This window comes from Mus caroli, chromosome 2 (assembly GCF_900094665.2).
Source record: "Mus caroli chromosome 2, CAROLI_EIJ_v1.1, whole genome shotgun sequence".
Taxonomy (NCBI): domain Eukaryota; kingdom Metazoa; phylum Chordata; class Mammalia; order Rodentia; family Muridae; genus Mus; species Mus caroli.
This window is the reverse complement of record NC_034571.1, coordinates 20,241,608-20,269,501: the sequence shown is the minus strand read 5'-3', so window position 1 is coordinate 20,269,501 and position 27,894 is coordinate 20,241,608. Positions and strand designations below refer to the sequence as shown.

At 45.5% G+C, this 27,894-nt stretch overlaps 1 protein-coding gene across 5 annotated transcripts in view; it reads right to left on the bottom strand.

Annotated features, from left to right (window-relative positions):
- Psd4 (pleckstrin and Sec7 domain containing 4) overlaps window positions 1-27,691 on the bottom strand; it is a 40,940-nt gene extending 13,249 nt beyond the window's left edge. The window contains exons 1-3 of one of the 5 annotated variants that reach the window (XM_029474668.1): window positions 27,606-27,691; window positions 26,858-27,062; window positions 195-1,213 (exon numbers count right to left, since the gene is read on the bottom strand). In XM_029474668.1, the coding sequence (XP_029330528.1) occupies window positions 195-1,109 (915 nt within the window). In that variant the 5' untranslated portion in view covers window positions 1,110-1,213; window positions 26,858-27,062; window positions 27,606-27,691. Of the gene's footprint in view, window positions 1-194; window positions 1,214-8,840; window positions 8,972-9,020; window positions 9,164-26,857; window positions 27,063-27,605 lie in introns of those variants that run through there. The other 4 variants (XM_029474670.1, XM_029474669.1, XM_021156077.2 and 1 more) reach the window with 4 other exon arrangements.
- Between the last annotated feature and the right edge of the window lie 203 nt (window positions 27,692-27,894).

Genomic DNA, 27,894 nt, shown 5'->3' with positions numbered 1-27,894 from the left:
CCAAGCTGGCACAGCAAGTACTTTACCCACTGAGCCATCTCCCCAGACACACACACACACTGGTCAGTTTGCTGTTCTATTAGCTCAGATCCCCCAAAATTCTACCTTCTGAACAGTGTCCTGTGCCTCCCGAGGAAGGCCCTTCCTGCTATGTCCCCAGCACAGTCCTCAGCTGACTTCCTCAGCTAACTTACCTCACTCTCCTGAGCAGGAGGTACCGTGGGATCCCCTTCAGTGGATCCTAAGGCCAAGCAGGGGTGCATCTTATAGGAAGGCACAGGGAATGGAGGGGTGGAACACCCACCATGGTCAGCAGTGTCACTCCCCAAATCCAGCTCATTTTCTTGCCTCCAGAGCCCTGTGCCTTTTTGGAGAGGAGAATCCACAGTTTGAGGGCTCTGATGCCAGGTCTTCATGTCTGGGTGGGAATTCGGGTACCCCCAGGAAAAGCATTCTCCTTCAGTGCTGGTGTCTGAGCAAGGGCTCTCCAGGAAGAGGGGATTATCAAAGAAGATACTGTCCTCCTCAGCACCCCACTCTAGGGAGGAGCCTGGAATTTTCTCCCTTGGCCAGGTCTGGTTCTCCTCCTCAGGCCCACTGCTGTCACCTCCAGAGTCTTCATCCTTCTCGGGTCGGCTGGGGCTCAGACCTTCATCTCCAAGGAGGTCCTTAGAGGGTGGTGGGATACAGCACCTGAGTTCTGCTCTGAGTCCCTCTGTTTTCTCCAGCTCCTCCTCCAGGTCCAGGACACACATCTGGGCCTGCAGGATGCCAGCCCAGAATACCACCTGGGTGGATGAGCTCTGGTTTTGCTGTGGACTCCCCAAAGAGCTGTTGTCCTCCAGTGACCTCAGTGATGCTGGGGCCTGCCTAGCCTCTGCCTGCACCAAGAAGTTTTCTAGGTGAGTGGATTCCACACCAGAGTTAACATGAGGAGCATCATGTCTGGCAGATTCTGGGGGGTCAAACGGACAGGTATGTTCCTGGCAAGGTTCAGAAGGGCCTGGATGGCCATGTATTTCACTTGGATACGCTTCTGGACAGGGTTGTAAGTTGTCTTCCAAGCAAATATTGAGACATTCCATGGGTCTGAGGTGGTCCCCCATCATCCGCAGAGTGATGGTTGAGCAGAAGCCCTTGGTAGCATCTGTTTTCACAATCCCATCTCACAAATTAGTAGGTGCACAAGTCAAGGTGGAAATCCATATCTAGCCTGTAAATGCCCAAAGTGAGTGCATTTGAGAGGGTCCATAATCCATTCAAGTTCTGTGTCCAAAGTGCTAGACACATTCAGAATCCACACCTGGGGCATCTACTAAAAGACACTTCTACCCTGTGAGTCCTGCTATGGGGAAGGGGTACCAGACATGTCCTGTGAACTCACAACTTCAAACTGGCATCAGAATGGCACTTGTTCCAAAGACACCCATCAGTTGGCTGAAGGGTTACAATGTGGCTCAGCACAAAAAGGATGCATGGGTCATATCAGGCCTTTATCTTGGAATTGGGGAATGGAGAGACAGAAGTAGGTGTAGCAGGAACAGCTAGAGCACCTAATGACATCATGGGAGCAGCAGAACTTGAAAAAGAGATGAAGCCAGAGTGTGCAAGACCCAGGCACAGGTTATAGAGGCAACGAGAAAGGAAGATGCTCATAGGAGCACCAGGCACCAAGAGAACAAGGCCACAGCCTGCCTGCTTGTTCAGAGCATGGGTCCTATTTGTGGGCCTGCACCATTCACAAGGCTAGGTCATAAATCTGCTTCCTTATGTGCTATGCACAGTGGTGCAATGAAAGGCAGAAGCCCTACACTGTTCCCTGCTCACTCAGCCTTGTGAAAGGCAAGCTCCAGCCCTCTGCCCCACCAAGGAGCATAGTGCTTGTTTCATGAAGTGGAGAGTCTTGACTTCCAGAGTGGGGGAGACCAGAAAGTAATAGCCACGTGTGCTTTCTTGCATTGCTTCCAATGCAAAGAAACTTTCTGGTACATCATTCCCTCTGCTGGTGGAGGTGGGCCCTCATCTGATGCAGCCAAGGAAATGTAGGAATGTTGCTGAGAAGCACGAGTGCCCACCATCTGTGTGAAATGCAAGCTTACATGGCTGCCAAAATGGCCCTGATTCCTCTTAGTGACTGGCTTGTTTTAATCTACTGCACACTGACACCTATGATGTGCCTGCCCTGTTTCCCTCTTGTGCCAGCCCCAGGAAGTGCAGAGCTAAGTACATGAATGCATGACATGTCTTTCCAGCACTAAACACACCCTGGTTTTGTCAAATATCTCCTTATGTCTTACTTTCTTGAAAGACTATAGGTGTGCCTGAAAACTCCAGACATACATGGAGAACAGCACCAACAAGCATGTGAGCTGAGTTCCCAATCTACAGCTCTAGGTGACTCTCATGCAGCCAAGAATGACAGCCCTGCCTATGTCTAAGGAACTATGCTCCTCTTCACTAACACACATTCTGGCACCTGGAAGATGACTGTGCACTTGCCTTTCTGTCACACAGACAAGGAAGCCAGAGTCTGAGTCTTAATGACTCACAGCTGGAAAGGAACCCCAGGTCTGACTTTAGACTTCTTGCCTTTCAATGCATGACTTTCGCATCCCTCTCTGCTGAGGGAACTTCTCCTGTGTTGCAGGGGGTGCTGCCCAGTTGGTCTCCCCTAGCACCACCTCTTCAGAGCCTTCCTCAGGCTTCAAACCTAAAACTGTGTTCCTAGATCCTAGATCCTAGGCAAGTGGTAAAGTGGGCGGGATGGTCTTAACTGAAACCCATAGAGATGGTTCAATTCCTCCATGCTAAGCAATAGAACGTGTGGGGTGAATGAATAACCAGAGGCCTTTGAGTCACCTCTCCTCAGCACTAAGAGCTGAATGAATAAACCTAGAAGGCCAACACTGTGACTGAGGGCCACTTGTGGAAGGCCCCACCTCAGAGGAAGGCTGCCATCACTGTCACCCCAGGCTTGGCCTACTCTTAGACATTCAACAAATGGTAATCCCCACCTTATACACTGAGATTGGGTGACATCTACATACTATTTAAGGTCATCTAAAAGACATGCCAGTGAGTATCATAGAGAAATGGAGTGGGGCTAATATGTACACTTGCCTCTCCATCTTCTAATTTCCCTTTTAAAAGACCCTAAGAAATAGAGTCCCTATGTGGGATTTTCCTTTTTACTCTGTTCTGACACCATGTTCCTTATGTTTTTTACAAATCTGGAGTTGCACTATGATAATAAAGCTCTAAAAGTTTAACACCCTGGGAAAGGACCCTGACCAGGCTTCAAGTCCCTCTATTATTTAGAGGGACTCATCCCCTCCTGAAGATAAATTTCAGAAAAGCAGCGGCATTTTCTATACTTAACCTTAGCTCTGAGTCAGACGGATGGCAATTGGTCTTGTAATAGTAATTAGTAATTAGTAATAGTAATTAGTCTTCTCCAGGTCCTTCAATCTATCATCACATCTCCAGCCCCAGATGGTTGGAGAACATACAGCCTTTGCTATCTGTGTTAAAAGGGTAAGAGGGGCTACCTTAATCCCTATGCTGGTACTGATTTCTGCCCTCACTGCTTTCTGGGTAAGAGGCCTCAGACAGCCCTACTTCAGGGAAGGCATAAATATACCTCAGAAGCTGCTATAGTTCAGACCCTTGAAGGTCCATGCATTAGAGACCTGTCCCCAGCTTGGCACTAGAAACTTTAGAAGACCTCCCCTATGGGAGGGGGTCACTGGAAGCATGCCCATGAAAGGGACCTGGCCATGAACTGAAAGGTTTTGCTCTGCCACGTGCTTCCACCATGATGCGATGTCTCCTTGCCACAAAACCAAATGGTGGGGTCAGCCAGCTGTGGGCTAGAACCTTTAAAACTGTGAGCCAAAATACAGTCTTCTCTTTATAGGTGCTTTTCTCAAATATTTGTCATAGTGACAGGAAACCAATATAAGATACACTCTTTATGTTAACAATTTCCCTGAATCATGACCATTACCCTCGGTCCTCCCTGGCAGAAAGGATCAAGTGAAAGATGACCTTGTTAAGGCTTCCTCAAGTAACCATAGGGTACAATGATTAACTAGTACGAGTGATCCACACTGAAGCTTGAAGGGAAGGATGGAAAGAAGCACTCTAGTTACAGCTGCTGGAGTAGGAGGTAATACAGCCCCACCCTCCCTCTCTTACCAGACCCCAAGGCAGAGCTTCACATTCCCCTCCTCCTCCCAGCTAAATCCTGATCTCTCTGTACCTGCCTGGCTCCTTTCCTGTGTGTAATCAATCCCTCCTCTTGTCCTCATTCCCTGACCCCCATACATCACATCTCACTGTGTCTCAGTCTCTAAGTCTCATTTAAACATGTAGCCAGCATGATTCACATACTCTCATTACAGAATTCACTTGACAGGACATGTATGATCTTGGAAATGGGAATGGGCACCAAAGCCTAGAGGGCGTCCCATGTGTCTCTTTGAAAGTAGGTACTTATACAACAGATATACATGCATACATACATACGTGAATACAAACATACATACAATTACATAAATCAGTAATAATGGAATATATTTGTGGCTACCATGGACACTATTGAATATTAGGTTTTATTGGGTTCGCCTTCCCAGAAGAAAGCCAGTGCTTTTTCAAAGATGTGGGATGGAGAAGGGGAGGATGAGAGAAACTAATTTTCTAGAGACCAAAGAGGAGTGAGCAGATCCATGAGATCTGGTATCTGAAAGACCTAGGGACAGAAGGTTCTAGGAGGCCAAGGGAAATTGAGGGAAAGGGGCAGAGAGGGGGGTTAAGAAAACTCAAACCTGCTGGTTTGGCATGCTGTCTGACTGGGCCAAGATTCTTTTAAAATAGTTAAAGTCAACCAGGCTGCATTCCACATTCGGTGTTCAACTCTCAGTGTTTGCTCAAGGAGGCTCTTGTTGCCTGAAGTCAGCATGGGGAATTCTTGCTTCTTTTGGGCCATGGAGTCTCTCGGACTCGGTGGGGTATTGTGTTCTCCCCAGCCACACCCACCAATTTCTTGGAACCATATCATTTATCCTTTAGTTCAAGTGGATCAAAAAGTTCAAGAATGGTTTTGATCTGAAATGTTCAGGTCTCTCTATGAGATCCCCGAGGTTCTAGAGCCTAAAGGTGAGCTTCAATTCCTGGAGGCCAGGACATATGGGGGGTTACACCTACATAGTGGGGTAAAATTTAGTGGGTGTACATGTGAGGGAGCTGGACACATAGATAACGGAGTCTATCTTGTGCAAGGGCCTGGGTTAATATTCCATAATGTTTTCAACAGAGTGAAAAACAAAACAGAACTCCAGCACTCCCAATATCTGTGACATGCTTGAAACACCCTACTAATTTATCAAAAGTTCAAATTTAACTGGGTCTTATGTATTTTATTTGGCAACCTAACACCATGGGAGAGGGTACAGAATGGTATCCAGGCCCTGCAAATGGACTACTTATCCAGTTGTACAGCCATGAGCTCATCACTCATCAAACACCCCATGAATGAGGCAAACAAAAGCACTCTCCTGTCTCTAGCAAGAAAGCTAAGGTTTGCAGAGGCTTGCAGGGTCTTTTAGCTTAGCCAACAGGTGAGAGAGCTGGGGTCCCAACCCAGGTGTAAGGCTCCCCTAGACGCACTCTTATTTCCCACTTACACGTCAGCACGGGTCCTTCCTTTTTTTTTTTCTTACATTTTTAGCATTCCTCCCTGAATAGATGGGTTGGGTGGTCATCAGAAGGGTTTAGTCCTTCTGATGCTGTCATATCTGCCCTAGCAGTCATCTGGATAAGCACTGAGGTCAGCCTTATTACCCCTGGATGAAGAAAATCATCTCTTAGACAGAAGCAGGCCAGAAACGAGAGAGCAGAGCATGTGTGCGCCTTAGGCATGCACCTAGAATTTTCTTCCCACATCCCCAGTTCAGTGAAATTGCCCCCACCCATGTCTCATGTGGATTAGCTTATTTTGTGTTTGTGTAAGAAGAACTTGGGGGAATCAGTTCTCTCCTTTCATCATGTGGACTCCAAGGATAGAGATCTTCTCTTCGGGCTTGGTGGCAAGACCCTCTACTGGATGAACTATTTGACCAACCCAGTAAGATTTCCTTTGAAATCTCTCATCTCAGGTTCTGAACAAAAGCTGCAAGGAATGGATTCAGCAAGACTCTATCTCATAAGATGGGTTCGGTTGCCTCTAAAACAAAGTGGCCCTCCATTTCTTCACAGTTCTGCGATGCTCAGGAAGTTTAAGGACACATTCTAGGTGATGCAGAATGTCTTTGCAAGCCAAGGAAAAGATTTAGTGTTCTAGAACACACAATGGGAGGAGTGATCGGGAAGGAAGGAAAGAGAGCGGCACCATCTCATTGAACTGTTTCAGTCTTGGGTTCTGCATTTCAAGTAATTTTCTTTCTTTTTCATGTATGTATGTATGTATGTATGTATGTATGTATTTATATGTATATGAGTGCTCAGACTTCACATTAACCCAGAAGAGAGCATCAGATCCCATTTACAGATGGTTGTTAGCTACCATGTGGTTGCTGAGAGTTGAACTCAGGGCCTCTGGAAGATCATCTAGTACTCTTAACCACTAAGCTTTCTCTCCAGCCCATTTCAGGTAATTTCACCAGGAGGACATTTTTAAGGGAGAATGTTTCAAGGGCTCAGCTGTACATGTAGCTGGTAGAGAGGAGTGACGTGGGAACCAGGAGGTCAGTCCCTCTTATCCTACCCTAGAGCATCAAGGATGGGTTTTCTTTTAGTTTTTCACTACTAGGTCTTCTTATGTATCATCCCAGCTGGTCTTGAACTCACACATGATACTAATGCCTCTGCCTCCTCAATGCCAGAATTACAGAAGATGCTCTGACATGCCTGGTTTATATAGTGCTGGGGATCAAACCCAGGGCTTTGTGCATGCTAGGCAAAGACTACCAACTGAGCAACATCCCTAGCCCAGCACTGTTTTTGGTCTTGCAGGGAAGAGGGAGGAAGAGGACACCTGAGTTTGCTTTCTACTCTTGGCTTAAAGACCCAGCTTTGTATTCTAGCTTAAGAATGTGCAACTGAATATAGAGACAAGCTATTCTTGGGGAGGAAGGGTAACAGCCTGGATTAGGGTGACAGTGAAGAATGCTGATGGAAAGGCTCACAGACTATATTCACATCCTAACTCAAGATGTCTTCTCAGCCTAATTCTGTGGTTCTGCCATTCACACAGAAAAGCAAATATAAACAATACACCCATGCTCTTACACACACACACACACACACAGTCACACACAGTCACACGCACACACACACACACACACACACACACACACACACACACACATACCTATCTCCTTGTCAGGCTTATCCAAATCCACATACTGTCTGTCAGCTCTTGGCCTGTTAGAGGAAACAGCTCTCAGCACTCTGTCTGGAACATCCCACACACTACACACACTCCAGTTTAAGCTTCCAGATTCAGCAAGGCAGCCTGCTTCCTTCCTTTTAGCCCTTAAGAACCCTGACTCTTCCAGGAGCATGGGAGGTGAACTGTTTTGTCCCTGTGTAACCTATGCAGCAACAGTGTCCCCAGGGGAAGGAGCCACAACAAATGGAGTTTCTTGGAATGGAAGGACAGGACCTGAACTTGGGCTCAGAGCACTGTGAGAACTGACTAGGGGAGGCCCTACCTCCTGCTCCCAAGAGAGCCCTCATGCAAATGTCAGGGGGTAAGGAGTCCCCATAGGTCATGGTGAAACCAGCTGAGGCTTAAAACGAGAACAAAGAGTGACAGGGGATGGGAAGAATGAGCTGACCTAAATCAAAGCTCAGGTACAGCTGTGGCAAAGCTGTGAAGGCAGAGGACCCCTAAAAGCTCAGGCCTCCCCTCTCCTTCCTTGGTCCTCTTACCCCAGCAGCTGAGCAATGATCTCTAGATCAGTGGTTCCAATAGATCGATAGCTGGAGGGGGTGCTATGAGGCTCCACCGTCCTAGAGGACTGGAGGACATGCCTACTTGGAGCCAGTTTTTTCAAGATAGGCTAAGTCTAAGAGTTCTGGTCCTGATGGGTCAACTTTCTCAGCCCCTTTAGTAGAAGAATGACTCTAACTATGGAATTTTAGGCCCTGAAAGATGAAAGCAGGAACTGAGGACCAGTTCCGAGAGACAATAGACCTTACAGTGTCTCCTAGAGGGACACTTTTGGGAGTGACATGGTTCCTCTTACAATCAGGAAAACAGACCTAACTCAACGACTAAACAAGTTGGAGGATGTCTCCTGCTTCTAACTCTAGTCTTTTGGATGGGGCCTTAGTACAGTGTGGAGCAGAGAGTACCTTATGGCCTGAAGCCCTGACTCCATTTCAGCAGCGGCCACACCCAATGCTGCTCCAGCACCCTCCTGGGACTCAAGTCTTCAGGGTCTACAGTCAGGGCAAGCTGAAACCTCAACCACAACAGTCATGAGGCCTTCAGGCAGGTTGCCTTGCCCCTTCACATTTTACCTTATACCTCACAGATTTCTAGAGGTCCTGGTGAAAGGGGGGCGGGGGGGGGGAGGGAGCAGACATTAAAGAAGAGCCAGATAGAGTTAGACAAAAGATAGATAGTGTGGAGGAAAGGCACGGGATGGCAAGGGACCAGTGAGTTAGGATCATGTCAGGTACCCAAGCAGCGATCAAGCTCAGAAACTTCACTTCATGTGGTGTCCCTGTCCTTAGCCCAGGCCATGAGGGCACACAGAAAACTTTATTTTATGGTCCCCTAACCAGATTCCCCCAGCCTCACCCCCGTCGCCCTGTAAGCCCACCTAGCTTACCTTCCGGCTCTCCGGATCCGATCAGATCCCCCCTTCCCCAGGAACTTACTGCTGCGTACTTGCCCGCCTGCAAATGCAGCGACTAAAGCTTCCGACTTCCGTTCCCCTCACCACCATGACACATACCCCTCCCGCTCCCCAGGGCTCCCTAGCCCTCAGTGTAAGTAGCTCGCTCAGTACCTCATACTTCCTGCCCAAAAGACAAGGGCCTCCACTTCCGGCTCCAGCATCTTCCAGGACCCCCAAACCCTATCTATGCGTCTGCTCCGTGAAAGCCACTGCTCTGGAACACCTCCTCAGAAAGAACCTGCCACAGATTAGCCTCCCCACAACACCAGGGCCAGAGAGAAAGGGGAAGACTGGGAGGCCTGGGCTGTGAACGGCCCCCCTTCCTTCCTTCCTGAGGTTTTACCCCAGGTTCTGCCTCTGCCTCTGCTTAGTTCTGTGGTCCCCACCCCCACCCCCACCCCTAGGGTTAGCAATGGGAGACAGAGGGCCTCAACGCAAGCATTTTTTTCACATAGGACATTTCAATTTTGGGGGGGGGGTTTGTTGTTTGTTTGTTTGTTTCGAGACAGGGTTTCTCTGTGTAGCCCTGGCTGTCCTCGAAATCAGAAATCTGCCTGCCTCTGCCTCTCAAGTGCTGGGATTAAAGGCGTGCGCCACCACTGCCCGGCGGACATTTCCATTTTTATATGGTTATGATGATGACACCTGGCATATTATCTTATAGTTACCAAAGGTTCCCCTCAAAAGCTCCTTAGTCAGTTCTCAGTCTGACCTCATAAAGCGCGACTGCTTCAGTCATTGTAACGATCCAGCTGCTGCTTCAGGTTGCACACATGGGAAGTTGCAAGGCTAGATCCAAGCCAAGCCGTCCAAACACATGAACTGATCAATGTCTGTAGCCAACAGTTCTAGACACAAGTCCCGGGGACGGGCTACAGTGCTTAGGAGTAAGATACAGAGGCCAGTGACAGCCACACTCAGGGTAAACCATCCATATCTTCAGTTGCAACTCCACCCTTTTTCTGCTGAGGATCCCAGGACTCCACCCCAGCCCAGCTCAGCTCTAGCTCTCACACACTCACTACCTTCCCTGAGCCCCGTTTCCGGGCCTGCCCACAACAGTGGTGCTGTCAAGGCCCTGTCATGGGCCTTCTGCGTGTGGTGTGGCCTACAGTGAGAGGGCCTAACTGTAGCTCAGGCCTCCTCTAGCTGTGGGTCTTTCACAGGTGGAAGGAGTCCACAGCGATGCACTTACCTGGACTCATGAATGCCTCTGGGTGTGGAGAGCCTTAAGGGTTCTCTGTTCTGGCCTGCTTTGCCCCCAGGCCCATTGCAGCTCAATTCAGCCCAGGACTAGGTTTAGGTTGGTTAGCATGCTGATAGCAGAGGGTGGGGTAGAAGGTAGGGCTTAGAGTCATTCTCAAGTCACCCCTCCCCCCACTCCAGCATGTGACCAGCAGGGTTAGGGTGGGGAAGAGAAAGAGAGGTGGGGCTAGGCAGGGGCTCTGCTGCAAGAGCCACATAAGAGGAGGATGAGGAGCCCGCCTCAGACCTGGCTGCTGCTAAGGTAGGACTTAGGGAATGAAAGTGAAACAAGACACAATTAACATGACGTCAGCCAGCTACAGGTAACTTTTAAGTATTTGATACATCACATGAGACCTTGCTGGCCCTGGCACGCTCAAACCACCGAGTCTTGTAAGACTAGCAAGCGGTGTGCACAGCTTATTCTCACAAATACCTCCAATGCAGCATATCCTGGCTGGTTCTGTCCTCCAAGCCGCAGTATTTCCTGTATTCAGGATTTTACAACTCTCCACACAGCTGGCTAAACCCGAAACTGAAATGTATCACATAGAAGCAAACCTCTTCTCAGCCTCTAGCCTTGCCTCTGGTATGTAGCACGCCAGCCGGTGTCTTCTGTGTTCCTGTCCCTACACTAGAAGCTGCTGATCAGCCAGGAATAAAACATGCTACCTGTTCACAGAGAGTTGCCAATCTAGAGAAAGAAAATAAGCAGGCACTGGTTAGCCAGCATCTGCTCATAAAATGCCTAGACTGCTGGGAGGAAGGGGTGGAGAGGAACCAGGGAGGGGGCCAGGTGACCTCATTACTGCCTGAGGTCAGGGACACAACCTACTCAGAGATAGATCCTATCCAAGTGGAATGGGACCAATAGGGAAGAACAGTGTAGGCTGCTGGTGTAATTCCTTATCTGGAATGGGAAATGTCTAATGTCCAGGAAACAGTCAGTGGGTCTGGCACTGGGAGAAGTCCAGGGACAGGAGAGGCAGGGCCCACCAGAGTGGACAAGGTGCACAAGTGCACAAGGTGCATTTTAAGTTGGGAGTAGAAGGCCAAAGATTATGCATTTATTTTTACTATCATTTGTCTACTACTACCATCAGGGGCTACCTAAGAGCAAAACCCCATTTAGGTGGCTTTGGGGTGGAGTAGGGGACCAGATGAGGGAGGACGCTCTATTGGGCAATGTCAATAATGGCATAGAAGGGAGAGTTTGCCATTGGGGACAACTGAGAAGCCTGGCTGCGTACAGATGGAAGGTATAAAGATGGGAGGGAAGTCAAGGGCAGCTTCTAGACTAGAAGGCAAGTGCTAGCAATGACATTTGCTGACATGGAAAAGCCCCAGGCAGGGAAGCTTATGGGAGGGAATCAGGAGTTTGACTTTTTAAGAGTTGGATTTAGCTATCTGTGGAATTCAGGCAGGCAACTGAACATCGTGCCTGGAGTTTAGGGGCTGGTGTGGCCCCAGAGAGGTATCTGAACATAGCATGGTGGGGCTCACCAGGATGGAAGGAGAGTGGTCTGTAAAGTAGGCTATCAAAAGGTAAGAGAAACAGAAGACAGTGTTGTCACTGGAGGTTGCTTCTGAAGGAGGAAGTGGTTGGCCATGCTGAAGTCTGCTGGACTGTCAGGAGCAATTAAAAAGAGAGTGAGCCTTCACTGACCATGGCCACCGAGAGTTTATGGAAGGGTGGCACCGGGGTGAAGGTTGAAGCAGACGGCCATGATGTAAGAGAGGCAAGCAGCGTTGTCCTGTTGATTGGGGACGCTGCCTCCTCCCCAGTGGTCCACAGTACTCTTAGCTCCCTGAAGCTGATCATGCTATCTAGGCAGTCTGACTTCTTCCTCAGTGCTAGATTCTGCTCATCTATGGGTCAACAGCCTCCCCTGTGACCATGAGTTGTATTCACTTGATAGCAGAGTGCTTGACCTAAGTTGTCCCTCCTCCATTTGACCTGATTGCTCATCTCTTTCCTACTCACTTCAAAAGGGAAATCTGCCTCTCCCTCACCTTCCAAGCTGTGGGTCATGAAGGACTTCCCTGACTGTTGGAGTCCTCATTCTGCATGCATCTCTTATAGCTTTTATTTCTTGATATTATAAGAAGCAAAACTCTGGGTGGAGGATCCCTTGGTGGAGGCTGAAAAGGCCTCCAGCTAGAGGGACTTTATGGTCCCTGGTTCCAGCGTCCAAGTGGTGAGCTTTACCCTCAGCCTCCTTCTCCCTCCTCTCATGAAGTCTCTCTCCAGTCCACCATCCTGTCCAAGAACCTAAACGCATCCTGACCACATTGTCTGCAGCACACAGTCCACACAGCCCAAGGTGTGCAGCATTGACCAGAGTCTTCCCTGCAGCTGAGAGATGAGCTACTTCCTGTTTGTCCACAAAGGAAGTCCTTCAGCACAGGTGGTTGCAGTGAGCATGGGAGCGAGACGAGACATCTCTTAAGAGAGGAGCCCCTCATGAGGCCCAGAGGGAGGAGAAGGAAACCCCGACTTATTGCAACATCCTTTCCTGAGACCCCCTGTGCACAAACGGTTGCAGAATTTCATCAGGCTTTCCTAATTCACTAGCCCTTTCCTTCTAGAGCTCATGGATGAAGTATGCTCCAGGCAGATGAGGAGACTGGGGGGTCAGAGTGGTTACTGACAGTCAATAGCACTGCAGAGCCCAGCAAGTACCTGTCCTCTGCCTTGCTGTGATCCATATGCTGAAGAAACAGTCACCACAGCACTGAGGTAGAGAACAGGCCTCCTCTCTAAGCCAGTGGGGGTCCTGTGTTGTAACCAATCAGGGCGTCTCAAAACTAGGGCGGTCTGACCTGAAACACCAAACTTCTGGGCAAGTAGCATGCAGAGTGACCAAAAGCCCTTTTCTTTGAGGAAGCCTGTAGTAAGGCAGCTGTGTCCTCATGTATCTGCAGGCAGAGCACATTCCATACCACCATTGTGAGCTCTGCAAGCATCTCCTCAGAAAGGGCAGAAAGGAGGACACTAGCCTTCCCAGATCTCCTTCTGGCAAGTTAGCTGTTTATATCACACTGGCCAGGAGGTGGGCTCCCAAGGATCAGAGCATGGAGCTGGAGGAGGGTGGGCCAGGTCTTCAGTTGCTAACACCCAGCAGGGGCCAAAGGCGCTACCCTTCCGGTGCTTGTGGCTTAGAATTGGGTTTGGGGTTGGGTAGAGCATCTCTCAGAGTCAGGACAAAGGCTGGGGTAAGAATCCATAGATAATGTCATTGTCAATCTCCCAACACACCCACTGGTATGGGTGTACTGTCAGCTTCATGAAGAAGTCAGGAAGTGATTGTGAAAGTGGGCGTGGATCACAGGCCCACAATCCCAGCTACTAAAGAGGCTGAGAAGGAAGATGGAAAGTTTAAGATATGCTGAGGCTACGGAAGCAAGTTCAAGGCCAGCCTGAGCAACTTAGTAAAATATTATCTCAAAAAACATGAGCTAGGCTGGGTATGTCTCAGCAGCAGAGTGCTTACCTCGCCTGCTGTTTAGTCCCCTGAAAGAGGTCCAAAAGTGAGTGCAAATATCTCTCTCTGCCTTGGCTGCTCAATCCAGGTTAGGTGACCCAGAGAAGCAGTCCTGTCCCTGTCTGGTCAAATTAAAGACCCCTTATATCCGTGGACAGGTGCTCTTGGGCAGAGTGCCCAAGCCAGGGTGCCCAGACTTTCCTTTGCCCCTCATGAAAGTTCACTCTTTCTTTTCCCCAAAGCTCCCCTCTCTGTCTGCCCTCACCTCACAGCTAGGAGATTTTAGGATGAGTACTTTTCCTATAGGTACATGTGGGTCTGTCTCTCTCATGTGCTCGGTGAGTGGGCTCCACAGTTATCCACTCTCCCTCACTGAAGGGCATCCACTAAACAACTGCTGGAGCACACTAGCTCACCATTACTTACAAAAGCGAAAGTACTCACATCTTCTACCTTGGTTAGTGGAACCTGGGAAACTATTACTGATCTTGTTTTTAAAAACCATTTAAGCAGAAAGATGCTCAAAGTCTATTATTAAATGGGAAAACTGTTTATGGGCTAGGGAGCTAGCTCAATTGGTAAAATGCTTGCTTGCCATATAAGTATGAAGACATGAGTTCAACCCCCAGCACCCACATAAAAATGCTGCACCATATGACACCTGCTATGGTTCCAGTGCCAGGGAGGCAGACACAGGGGATCCTGGGGCCTCACTTGCAGCTATCCTAGTCTAATTGGGGAGTCTTAGGTTCCAGTGAGAGAATTATTCCTCCCTAACAGAGTGCAAGGCTCCTGAGGAGTAGCACTTAAGGTTAACATGTACTGCCCCTGACCCCCACTCCTCAACACACACACACACACACACACGTAGGAAAGAAAATTGTTTCCATATTCATTATGACCTCAATTTTCTGAAACCTTATTTATTTAGGTAAACATCACAATGTTGAGACTTTCTCCTCACTGAAATTTGTACAAGGTTAACTCCTTTATGTTTGCTTAGAATACATGCAATTTAAGACATAAATACATACACGTACACACACACACACACATACACACACACACACACACACATTTGGTTTTTCAAGACAGGGTTTCTCTGTGTACTCCTGGCTGGCCTCAAACTCTGAGTCTACCTGTCTTTGCCTCCCAAGAGCTGGGATTGCAAGCATGTGCCACCACTGCTTGGTTTATAAATATGTTTTACATTTATCACTAGCAAATTTGTTTGATTAAATATTGATAGAATATCTCTACTCACTTTAAATATTCCAAGATTCTTTTATGGCCTCTATCCTGTGGTTGACAGAGGTGGAGAATTATGGTGGGGTTGGAGGGATTCCGAAGGGAATCTGTATGAATTTGGGCATCTTGTTTTACTTTGCTTTACTTGGTGGTAAGGATCAAACCTAGTACCTGCTACTGAACTGAGCCCCATTATATTCTTGACCCTAACCTGTAACCATCTTGCAAATGGATGCAGGTGTTGGAACCCTGCATCTGTGGTCCCATTTGGAACCCCAGAGTTGCTGTATAAATTACTTGAAGGTAAAGACATTCTAAGATTCAACAAATAAGAACTGAGCTTTCTCAGACAGAACCTGTTTTACATGACAGACATTGGAAAAATAAGGCAACTTCAAATGCCTTCTTTGGAAAGTGTCTACTCCTGGAAGGGAAAACAGAAAAACCTCAGTCAATCTCTTCCCTGGGACAGTTTTATGGCCCTGGGGTCAGCAAGGCCGTTTTACCTCCACAGTCTCACAAGCTTTCTTTCATTCCTTCTCTTCACATCTATCTTTCGTCCCAACAGAAACGTATGTATTCTTCCTACCGAAGCCTCTTCCTGCCCCTCTTTTTCTCTAAGTTAGGCATATAGACTTTTAATGTAACCATTCAAAACTCCAGCTACTCCTGTTAATCTATATATTTTGTCTATTTTATTTTCAGCTCTGAGTCACTATGAAGGTAGAAGAAACAGTTTTATCCTTTAGTGCACAGTGTTGGGAGGAAGTTTCTGCTTCAAGATTTCCTCTCTGTGAATACATAAATTTAAGCTGTGTCTAAGTGGGTATGTAATATGAGCTGAGCATTTTTACTAGTTAAGCATGCATGTAACTATGCATTAGGAAAATTACAATTGCTATAGAAAGCCTGCAGTCTCACAGATGGTATCACTCAAGATGCTTGAAATAGGTTATGGCTGCTTCCTACATTCAAAGAAAACTATTACATAAAGATACCATAGGTGAAAAGCTCTCATGCCAAATGTCCTGACAAGGACACACAACTGAGCAGATACTTCCTACAGGCTCTGAGCATTTCTGGTGAGTTGAAGAATGTCTTCTTCACAGTGCCCATTCCTTCTGTCCAGTCGTTAATCACTGACTGGAAAGCTAGGTATATATAGTAGCAAAACATAGTATTATGTAAAAAAAATAAAAATAAAACAGGACAGGAATACTTTGACAGGGTGAAGAAGAAAGAAAACCCGAGGCATTTCCTGGGTGACCAGAAAGATCACATAGACCCCTGAGAGAGCACATGCTTATCATTGCCTGTACTAGAGCTCTCTGTACCAGTACTGAACACAGACCCAAGCTACTCCAGCCATGTTGTCCATAGGGTTGGCACCTCCCTGCAGGAACAGTGCTTGGGAATCCTAGCTCCTACTTGGGGGAGCTGAACCACCACATTGGTCTTCGTAAACTGTTTGCCCTCTTCTGCCCAAACATGTTCTGCATCCTCCAAGGCAGGCAGGAAGGGATGGTTCCTTAGGCCTTGTCTATAACCCCACTCTCTACTCATGCTCAAATTCCAGAATGGCAGAGAGTCCATTAAAACTGTACCATAACTCGTCAGCTGGTTCAGCCTGTCCATCCACTTCTATATATAGCTGCCATGAGGCTCTCGTTCTGGCCAGGCCTCTCTAGACCTTTACTCTGCTTCTCTGGGTGATCTCACGCTCACGTGTTCCTCTCCCAGCCACTCACTAAAGACTTGTCAAGCCCTCTCCAGCCCAGAGGTGAACTCTCCACAGGACTTCAGACTTAGCCTGCTAATGTGCTAACAGTGCCTTCCCCACCCTTGCCTTAGAGCCTGCCCCTCCCAAGTCCTTACAATCAAACAGTCCCACAGATGGTGCTTTTCTTATGAGCAGTCTTGCTAACAGCCTCTGGGCCTTTTCCTCTCATTCCTGGAGGGCTCAGTGCTACTAAGACCACTTGTATCTGATTTGAACGCTGCAGCTGCTTCTGAACTCTCAGATATATCAGGTCCTTAGCCCATCCTAATTTTCTACCACCATAACATCATCTTACCCTGGAAATCTCCACTGACTGGACACCCTCCACCTAAAACACGCCCCCAACCCCTATGTTATGGGTCCTCCACTATCCTCTTGGACAGCTCTATTTCCATCTCCTCCCTTCAGAGTTTTTAACACAATATCCCAACTCACCTTTCTAGATTAATCCAATAATAACTGACTGCTTGAATATTTCCCAAACTCCAGCTACATGGCTATCAGTAAAAGCAAGCTAAGGAGTGCACAGGCCGCAGAAGCTACAAAAGCAGCTGAGACAGGGTCCTACCTGCCTCCATCTGCACCCAGGAGGTGGGGCTGTTCTGCAACCATCTGTGCACTGGTCTTGATGAGAGAGAACTGGTTTCCCAGGAGTGCTGACAGAGACTTACAGACTCACAGGAGGAACAAGCTCCAGCCAGAGACAGCAAGAACATCCAACACCAGAGGTTACCAGATGGCGAAAGGCAAACACAAGAAACTTACCAACAGAAACCAAGACCACTTGGCATCATCAGAACTCAGTACTCCCACCACAGCAAGTCCTGGAACCCCAACACACCGGAAAAGCAAGATTCGGATTTAAAATCATATCTCATGATGCTGGTAGAGGATTTTAAGAAGGACATAAATAGCTCCCTTAAAGAAATACAGGAGAACACAGCTAAACCAGTAGAAGCCCTTAAAGAGAAAATACAAAAATCCACATAAAGAATTACAGGAAACCACAATTAAACAGGTGAAGGAATTGAACAAAACCATCCAGGATCTAAAAATGGAAGTAGAAACAATAAAGAAATCACAAAGGGAGACAACTCTGGATTTAGAAAACCTAGGAAAGAAATCAGGAGCCATAGATGCAAGCATCACAAACAGTATACAAGAGATAGAAGAGAGAGTCACAGGTGCAGAAGATTCCATAGAAAATATTGACACAACAATCAAAGAAAATGCAAAATGCAAAAAGATCCTAACCCAAAACATCCAGGAAATCCAGGACACAATGAGAAGACCAAACCTAAGGAAAATAGGTATAGATGAGAATGAAGATTTCCAACTTAAAAGGCCAGTAAATATCTTCAACAAAATTATAGAAGAAAACTTCCCTAACCTAAAGAAAGAGATGCCCATGAACATACAAGAAGCCTACAGAACTCCAAATAGACTGGACCAGAAAAGAAATTCCTCCTGACACTTAATAATCAGATCAACAAATGAACTAAATAAAGATAGCATAATAAAAGCAGTAAGGGGAAAAGGTCAAGTAACATATAAAGGCAGACTTATTAGAATTACATCAGACTTCTCACTAGAGACTATGAAAGCCAGAAGATCCTGGACAGAAGTCATATAGACCCTAAGAGAACACAAATGCCAACCCAGGCTACTATACCCAGCAAAACTCTCAATTACCATAGATGGAGAAAACAAAGTATTTCATGACAAAACCAAAGTTACACAATATCTTTCCACAAATCCAGCCCTTCAAAGGATAATAAAGGGAAAACTCCAACACACAGAGGGAAACTATACCCTAGAAAAAGCAAGAAAGTAATCTTTGAACAAACCAAAAATAAGATAGCCACATGCACAGAATCCCAACTCTAACAAAAATAACAGGAAGCAATACTTACTTTTCCTTAATCATTATCTCTTAATATCAATGGACTCAATTCTCCATTAAAAATAAAAAAAAAAAAACATAGAGTAACAGACTGGCTACATAAACAGGACCCAACATTTTGCTGCATACAGGAAACCCACCCACCTCAGTGACAAAGACAGACACTACCTCAGAGTAAAAGTCTGGAAAACAATTTTCCAAGTAAATGGTCCAAAGAAACAAGTTGGAGTAGCCATTCTAATATTGAATAAAATCGACTTTCAACCTAAAGTTATCAAAAAAGACAAGGAGGGACACTACACTCATCAAAGGTAAAATCTACTAAGATGAACTCTCAATTCTGAACATCTATGCTCTAAATGCTAGGGCATCCACATTCATAAAAGAAACTTTACTAAAGCTCAAAGCACACATAATACTATACACAATAATAATGGGAGACTTCAACACCCCACCCTCATCAATGGACAGATTATGGTAACAGAAACTAAACAGAGACACAGTGAAACTAACAGAAGTTATGATACAAATGGAATTAACTGATATCTATAGAATATTTTATCCCCAAACAAAACAAAAAGGTGCTTCTTCTCAGCACCTTAGGTTACCTTCTCCAAAATTGGCCATACAATTGGTCGCAAAACAGGCTTCAATAGATACAAAAATATTGAAATAATCCCATGCATTCTATCAGATTACCAAGGACTAACAAAGGCTGATATTCAATAACAACACAAATAATAGAAATCCCATATACACGTGGAAGCTGAATAACACTCTATTCAATGATGACTTGGTCAAGGAAGAAATAAAGAAGAAATTAAAGACATTTTAGAGTTTAATGACAATGAAGACACAGCATAACCAAACCTATGGAACACAATAAAAGCAGTCCTAAGAGGAAAACTCACAGCTCTGAGTGCCTCCAAAAAGAAACTGGGGACAGTATACACCAGCAGCTTGACAGCACACATGAAAGCTGTAGAACAGAAAGGAGCAAATTCACTCAAGAGGAGTAGACAGCAGGAAATAATCAAACTCAGGGTTGAAATCAACCAAGTAGAAAGAACTATACAAAGAATCAATCAAGCCAGGAGCTGGTTCTTTGAGAAAATCAACAAAATAGATAAACCCTTAGCCAGACTAACTAGAAGGCATAGGCACAGTATCATAATTAACAAAATCAGAAATTAAAAGGAAGTCATAACAACAGAATCTGTGGAGATGTAAAAAATGATCAGATCCTACTACAAAAGCCTATACTCAACAGAACTACTATACTCAACATCCCAGAAAACTGGGATGAAATGGCCAATTTTCTAGACAGATACCAGGTACCAAAGTTAAATCAGGATTAGATTAACATTCTAAACAGTCCCATATCCCCTAAAGAAATAGAAACAGTCATTAATAGTCTCCCAACCAAAAAAAGCTCAGGACCAGAAGGGTTTAGTGCAGAGTTCTATCAGATCTTCAAAGAAGATCTAATACCAATAATCTTCAAACTCTTCCACAAAATAGAAACAGAAGGCACTCTACCCAATTTGTTCTATGAAGCTACAATTACTCTGATACCTAAACCACACAAAGACCCAAGAAAGAAAGAGAACTTCAGAGAAATTTCCCTTATGAATATCGATGCAAAAATACGCAAACGGAATCCATCAAAACGATCAGCCATCATGATCAACTAGGCTTCATCCCAGGAATGCAGGGATGGTTCAACATGCGGAAATCCATCAACATAATCTACAATATAAACAAACTCAAAGACAAAAAAACACATGATCATCTCATTAAATGCTGAGAAAGCATTTGACAAAATCAAACACCTCTTCATGATAAAAGTCTTGGAATTCAAGGCCCATACCTAAACATAGTAAAAGCAATATATAGTAAACCAGTAGCCAAGATCAAAATAATGCAGAGAAGCTGGAAGCAATCCCACTAAAATCAGGGACTAGAGAAGGCTGCCCACTTTTCCCCTACCTATTCAATATAGTATTTGAAGTTCTAGCTAGAGCAAGTAGACAACAAAAGGAGATCAAAGGGATACAAATTGGAAAGGAAGAAGTCAAAATATCACTATTTGCAGACGATATGATAGTATACATAAGTGACCCCTAAAATTCCACCAGAGAACGCCTAAACCTGATAATAACTTCAGCAAAGTAGCTGGATATAAAATTAACTCAAACAAATCAGTGGCCTTTTTCTACACAAAGGGTATACAGGCTGAGAAAGAAATTAGAGAAACAACATCCTTCACAATAGTCACAAATAATATAAAATACCTTGGTGTGACTCTAAGTAAGTGAAAGATCTGTATGGTAAGAACTTCAAGACTCTGCAGAAAGAATATTAAGAAGATCTCAGAAGATGGAACTATCTCCCATGCTCATGAATTGGCAGGATTAATATAGTATAAATAGCCATCTTGCTGAAAGCAATCAATGCAATCCCCATCAAAATTACAACTCAATTCTTCACAGAGTTAGAAAGGGCAATTTGCAAATACATCTGGAATAACAAAAAACCTAGGATAGCAAAAACTATTCTCAACATTAAAAAAACCTCTGGCAGAATCACCATCCCTGACCTCAAGCTGTACTACAGAGCAATTGTGATAACAACTGCATGGTACTGGTACAGTGACAGACAGGTAATCAATGGAATAGAATTGAAGACCCAGAAATGAACCCACACTCCTATGGTCAATGATCTTTGACAAAGGAGCTAAAATCATCCAGTGAAAAAGACAGCATTTTCATCAACTGCTGATGGCTCAACTGGCTATTAGCATGTAGAAGAATGCGAATTGATGCATTCTTTTCTCCTTGTATAAAGGTCAAGTCCAAGTGGATCAAGGACCTCCACATAAAACCAGAGACACTGAAACTTATAGAGGAGAAAGTGGGGAAGAGACTTGAACATATGGGCCCAGGGGGAAAATTCCTGAATAGAACACTAATGGCTTGTGCAGTAAGATGGAGAATTGACAAATGGGACCTCATAAAATTGCCCAGCAAAGGAGAAAGGACACTGTCAATAAGACAAAAAGGCAACCAACAGATTGGGAAAGGATCTTTACCAATTCTAAATTCAATAGAGGATTAAAATCCAATATATACAAAGAACTCAAGAAGTTAGACCCCAGAGAGTCAAATAACTCTATTTAAAATGGGGTAAAGAGCTAAACAAAAAATTCTCAACTGAGGAATACCGAATGGCTAAGAAGCACCTAAAACAATGTTCAACATCCTTAGTCTTCAGGGAAATGCAAATCATAACAACCCCGAGATTCCACCTCACACCAGTCTGAATGGCTAAGATTAAAAACTCAGGTGACAGCAAGGATGTGGAGAAAGAGGAACACTCCTCATTGATGGTGGGATTGCAAACTGGTGCAACCACTCTGGAAATCAGTTTTGCAGTTGCTCAGAAAGTTGGACATAGTACTACAAGAGGATCCAGGAACACCACTTCTGGGCATATACCCAGAAGATGCTCCAACATGTAATAAGGACACATGTTCCACTATGTTCATAGCAGTCTTATTTATAATAGCCATACACTGGGAAGAACCCAGATGTCCCTCAACAGGGGAATGGATACAGAAAATGTGGTACATTTACACAATGGAGTACTACTCAGCTATTAAAACCAATGAATTTTAATCCCAGCACTTGGGAGGCAGAGGCAGGCGGATTTCTGAGTTTGAGTCCAGCCTGGTCTACTAAGTGAGTTCCAGGACAGCCAGTGCTATACAGAGAAATCCTGTCTTGAAAAACAAAACAAAACAAAACAAAAAAAACAATGAATTTATGAAATTCTTAGGCAAATGGATGGATCTGGAGGATATCATCCTGTGTGAGGTAACCCAATCACAAAAGAACACACATGATATGTACTCACTGATATGTGGATATTAGCCCAGAAGCTCAGAATACTCAAGATATAATTCGCAAAACACATGAAACTCAAGAAGAAGGAAGTCCAAAGTGTGGATACTCCTTCTTAGAAGGGGAAACAAAACACCCATGGAAGGAGATACAGAGACAAAGTGTGAAGCAGAGACTGAGGGAGTGACCATTCAGAAACTGCCCCACCTGGGGATCCATCCCATATACAACTACCAAACCCAGACACTATTTTGGATGCCAACAAGTACTTGCTGACAGGAGCCTGATATGGCTGTCTCCTGAGAGGCTCTGCCAGTACCTGACATATATAGAAGTGGATGCTCATAGCCATACATTACACAGAGCACAGGTTCCCCAGTGAAGGACCTAGAGAAAGTACCCAAGGAGCTGAAGGGGTTTGCAGCCCCATAGGAAGAACAACAATATGAACTAACCAGTACCCCCAGAACTTCCAGGGACTAAACCACCAACCAAAGAAAACACATGGTGGGACTCAAGGCTCTAGCTCTATATGTAGCAGAAGATGGCCTAGTTGACATCAATGGGAGAACGCTCTTGGTCCTGTGAAGGATCTATGCCTCAGTATAGGGGAATGCCAGGGCCAGGAAGCTGGAGAGGGTGAGTTGGTGAGCAGGAGGAGGAGGTAGTGGATAGGGGGTTTTTGGAGTGGAAACCAGGAAAGGGGATAACATTTGAATTGTAAATAGAGAAAATATCTAATAAAAAGGAAAACTACAAAAAATAAAAAGACTATAACCAATTAATATGCAGAACGGCAGAGCTCAGTTTCAATGGATTCATTTACAAAACGCAGGGAATATTATAGATGATGTGTATAGAAATATTGTAAAAACCCAGAGCATCAGGGACTTTCTATGAGATTATATCTTTTAGTAACTTTAGATGCTGCACCTGTAATGCCTTACCAATATGGCCGCTCAAATGTGGCCTGAACAACAAGGACATCAACCAACACACCAAAATGCCTGGGGAAAAAAGCCCAAGATCCTTCAATCCTACACAAAGAACTACAGGAGACTGAGTGGAGTTGAAAGTGGAAGAGATGGCCTTCCTTTTGGAAGATCAGTCTAAGCTTGTTCACTGTCAAACAACCCCAAAATATAATACAGCTAACATGAAGGAGACTAGGGAGGATTTGAAAAGAAGAAAAGGAAGGAAGAAATGTCTTAATTAAAATATAATCTCAAAAATTAACAAAAAGTCTCCAAAGCCAAAAATCAAACAAACCAAACAACCTAATCCAATCCAAGCCACCTGATAACAAAACAAAACAAAACCCAAAACAAACACTCAGTCCTGACCTATAGTGAAAAGAAAACAGAGAAAATGAAGACCAATTTCTGCTGAGCAAGAGAAGTTCTGCAAGTAGACTTTGGATTTTAACTCAAAAATTTCCAGAGCTCCAGATTGCCAGCTAACCTCGAAGAGTGTGGCATTACCAAGTCTCTACAACCATGTGAGGTTTTGCTTATATCTTTCTCTTTTCTTGGTTTTATGTCTCTACAGACCCTTGACTGACATGTACCTATAGCCCTGTTTAAAAGTGTAATATTTGAAGAGATAAAGAGAAAATTTGAAATTTCCACCCCCCCCCCCAAAAAAAAACCCCAAAAAACCAAGCTAAGTGTTCACTACTGGCAATCCAATTAAAAAAAGAAGAAGAAAAGAAAGAACTGTCTTAGCAAGTAAGAAAAAAAGACCATGGAGCCAGCAATATGGCTCAATGGGTGAAAATGCCAACCACCAAGCCTGAGCACTTTTGGCATCCCAGGTATATACACTCTCAAATGAGAATTTTTTAAAGAAAAAAATATAATAGTGTAATTTGTGTCGTTCACACATACATAAGCCAACACCACGTATTTTCCTCACGTATGTCCAGCTCCAAGGATAAACCCATCTTAAACATATCAGGGTGGTTAACTGGGGAGGTTGAAGTTGGTGAGGCTATAAGTCAATAACAAAAAGAGCAATATTGCCAGGCAGTGGTGGCACATGCCTTTAAACCCAGCACTTGGGAGGCAGAGGCAGGCAGATTTCTGAGTTTGAGCCTGGTCTCCAGAGTGAGTTCTAGGACAGTCAGGGCTATACAGAAAAACCCTGTCTTTTTAAAAACCAAAACCAAAACCAAACCAAAACAAAAGAGCAATGTCTGATTAGTTTCTGCTCGGCAGGGTCACACAATCAAGTCCCACAGTCAAGTCCCAGTCCTCAGCACATAATGCTTGCTACTTAGCAGTGCCTTTAAGAGGTAAAAGCTACTGCGAGGTTGTAGGTTACTGGAGATGTCTCAAACAGAACAGTTAGACCCAGTACTTCTCTCTCTCTCTCTGCTTCATCCGATACATATTCCTGTTCTTATCTGCATCTCATCACAGGCCCAAAGCAACAGACTTTTTTTTTTTTTTTTTACCACAGATGAAAACGTGCAAGACTGTGAGCCCACAGGATGCTTCCTCTTTACAAGTTGATGATCTCTTGGTATTTTGCTATAGAAATATAAAGCTACCCTGGGTAGCTTTCTGGGAAATCATCATTCTCACGAGTAAAAGTCGTGTTGTACCACTGGAGAGCGACTGGAAGGATCACTAGTCTAACACACACGTAACTTTTAATTCACATTTATAAGTTTCTCATACTGCTGAAATAGGACTCAAAAGGCAGATGAGGTTCAGGGAGACATAGTGCATTATGGTCTATTCTGGCAATCAAGGGAAAATAACCTGTAACCCATGGGACTGGCTTGATAAAAACATAGTATACCCATCCAACAAGACATTCAGCCTTTGTTTAGAAATGGTGAAATCCATGTATATATCTTGAAGACTAATTGTTTAGAATACCTGCTAAGTTTATAAAAAAGAACATGGTTTGAGCATTATTTTTACTATCTGTTAAAGGAAAAGAGAAAAAGGGGAGGTAAGTACGTGCGTGCGTGTGTGTGTGTGTGTGTGTGTGTGTGTGTGTGTGTGTGTGTGCTTGCTTACAAATAGAATGTGTCCTTAAGAAATGACCTTTGAAGCTGGGCGTGGTGGTACACGCCTTTAATCCCAGCACTCGGGAGACAGAGGCAGGCAGATTTCTGAGTTTGAAGCCAGCCTGGTCTACAAAGTGAGTTCCAGGACAGCCAGGGCTATACAGAGAAACCCTGTCTTGAAAAAAAAAAAAAAGTGGAGGCAGGAAGTTCAAGGCCAGTTTGAAGCTAGCCTGGGCACTTGGGCCCTGTCTCAATAAACAAACAAACAAATAATTAACATGAGCAAATGTATCAAAGCCCTGGTGGCTTTTCTCTTCTTTTTAGGTCTTAGAGACAGGGTCTCTTCATGTAGCTCAGGCTTGCCTCTGCCTCCTGGGAGCATTCTCATAATAATAACTAAAAAGCATGCTTCATCATGTTACCCGCTGCCCTGTGTCTTTTATCTCCACCTCCTGTAGTCACAGTCCAAGACGACACTCCCCTCTGTACTGAGAGTGGCACATGCCTTCCTACCCTCTCCTTCACCCCCTTATTTTGTGTGGAAATCAAAGTTTATTGCAACACCAGTTACTATGATCTGAAGATGTCCCCTACCCTTTATGAGTTGGGACATAATTTTGAACCTTCAGTAGTGATCGGGTCACAAGGGCTCTCGTTTTCATGAATAAATGAACATCACAAGATAACTGTTATAAAGGCCACTCTGACTAGCTTCCTTGTCCAGCTCTGTGATGCCCTTCTCCTGTTAAGATGCAGTTAAGCAGGCCCTGTCAGGCACAGCCACACAGTCTTGGATTTCTTAGCCTCTGGAGCCATGCTCTAAAGGAAACATCTATTTTAAACAAAAATAAAGAACCCAATCTCAGCTTTTTTGTTTCAGACTAGAGAAGAGAGGTGCTGGGAACAGGGCTGTCATCCAAAGGACTCATGGGAACGGGCTGACAGCTGAGGGGCTCTCATTCCACAGGGAGTGGAAATGGAAGCTTGGGCATGAGGTTGGGCTTCTCTCTGGACTTCTTCTCAGGACTGAACAGAACCTGACTAGCTGGTCTGTGGAACTGTGATAAGCAGCCTATTTTGGTTGAATGGGGCTTGCTCCAGTGACCCAATAGAGAAATCTATAAGGGACGGGACAGCCAGCCATGTTCCCAGAATCAGGTGCCTGTCCATAATTCTGTGACTATCAGTCATACAATGTCCCAAGCTTCTGACATTCTGACTAGACTCCACCCCCACAGTTACCTGACTATAGCCAGGTATGCTCCTCCCCATAGTTACCTGGCAACAGCAAAATAGCCCAGCCATCACCCTCCATGAACAGAAAATGCTCTGCTAGGAAGACAGTGTTCACTTCATGCTCACTAACCTTAACCTTGAGGTGTTTCTCATGCAGAGGAACCATAGACATCTAATTAGATGCTAATTACATCCAATCAACTCAGGGCTTGAGGAAGGGGCTGGGCTAATGAGGTTTGCAGGCACGTGAGAATGGAGATGTCCAATATTTGACTGTGATGCTGGCCTCACGACCTAGACATACAGCTCATGGACACAGGTTGGATGCATGTAACCTGGGGAAAAAACAGCATTATTCACACCCCAGTTCCATCATCATTCTACTGAAAGGACAAATAAGACTGAATCCTAAGTCCCGAAAGGAGCCAGGGAGGAAGGTCACTTATCAGCTGAATGGATGTTAAACTTCCAAGAATGTCTGCTGTTTTCTGGACAGACATAACAAGAAGAGCTCGGGAGAAGGGCCTGTGCCAACTATGTGGGAAAGAGTTGTCTTGTTCTCCAAGATGTCAGCGCCTTCCTGGGGGCAGCCCTTAAGCTCCCGGAAAACATGTGTCATCAGGGAGGGGCATGCCACGGGCACCAGAGAACATAGGGAAGAGTTGAAGCAAAGCCCTTCACATCTTTAAAGCCTCCTGCTTTTCTGAAGACTTGGTGCCTAGAGGATCCCATACCAGGATTGATCAGTGGGTCTCAACCAAACCTTCTCTTCAGGTCGGCCCTATTCTTGGACTCCCTGCTAGCTTTCATGCCTCCTACAGCTTCTCCCAACTCAGACCCCTTGTTCTGGCCCGAGTGGGCTCTCCTCCGGTGCTCACCTGCTGGTCTTGACCGGTGCACTGTGCAGACACAGTAGAGACACCATCAGGAGGACGACGGATCGAATTCTTGACCCTGCAGCCGGAGCCTTTCGCACGTGTCACTCTCCACTTCCCGCCGGGCTCCAGGAGCCCGGGCGCCCCCTTGGCTCCGCGCCCAGGCGCCGGCCGGAGCCGCGAGGACTGCGGGGAGGCGTAGCGCGGAACCGGGTTTCCGGGAGGGCGGCGATCGGCGGCCTGGGCGGGCCAGGATCGAGCGAAGCCGTCCGACTGGTCGGACCAGAGCGCT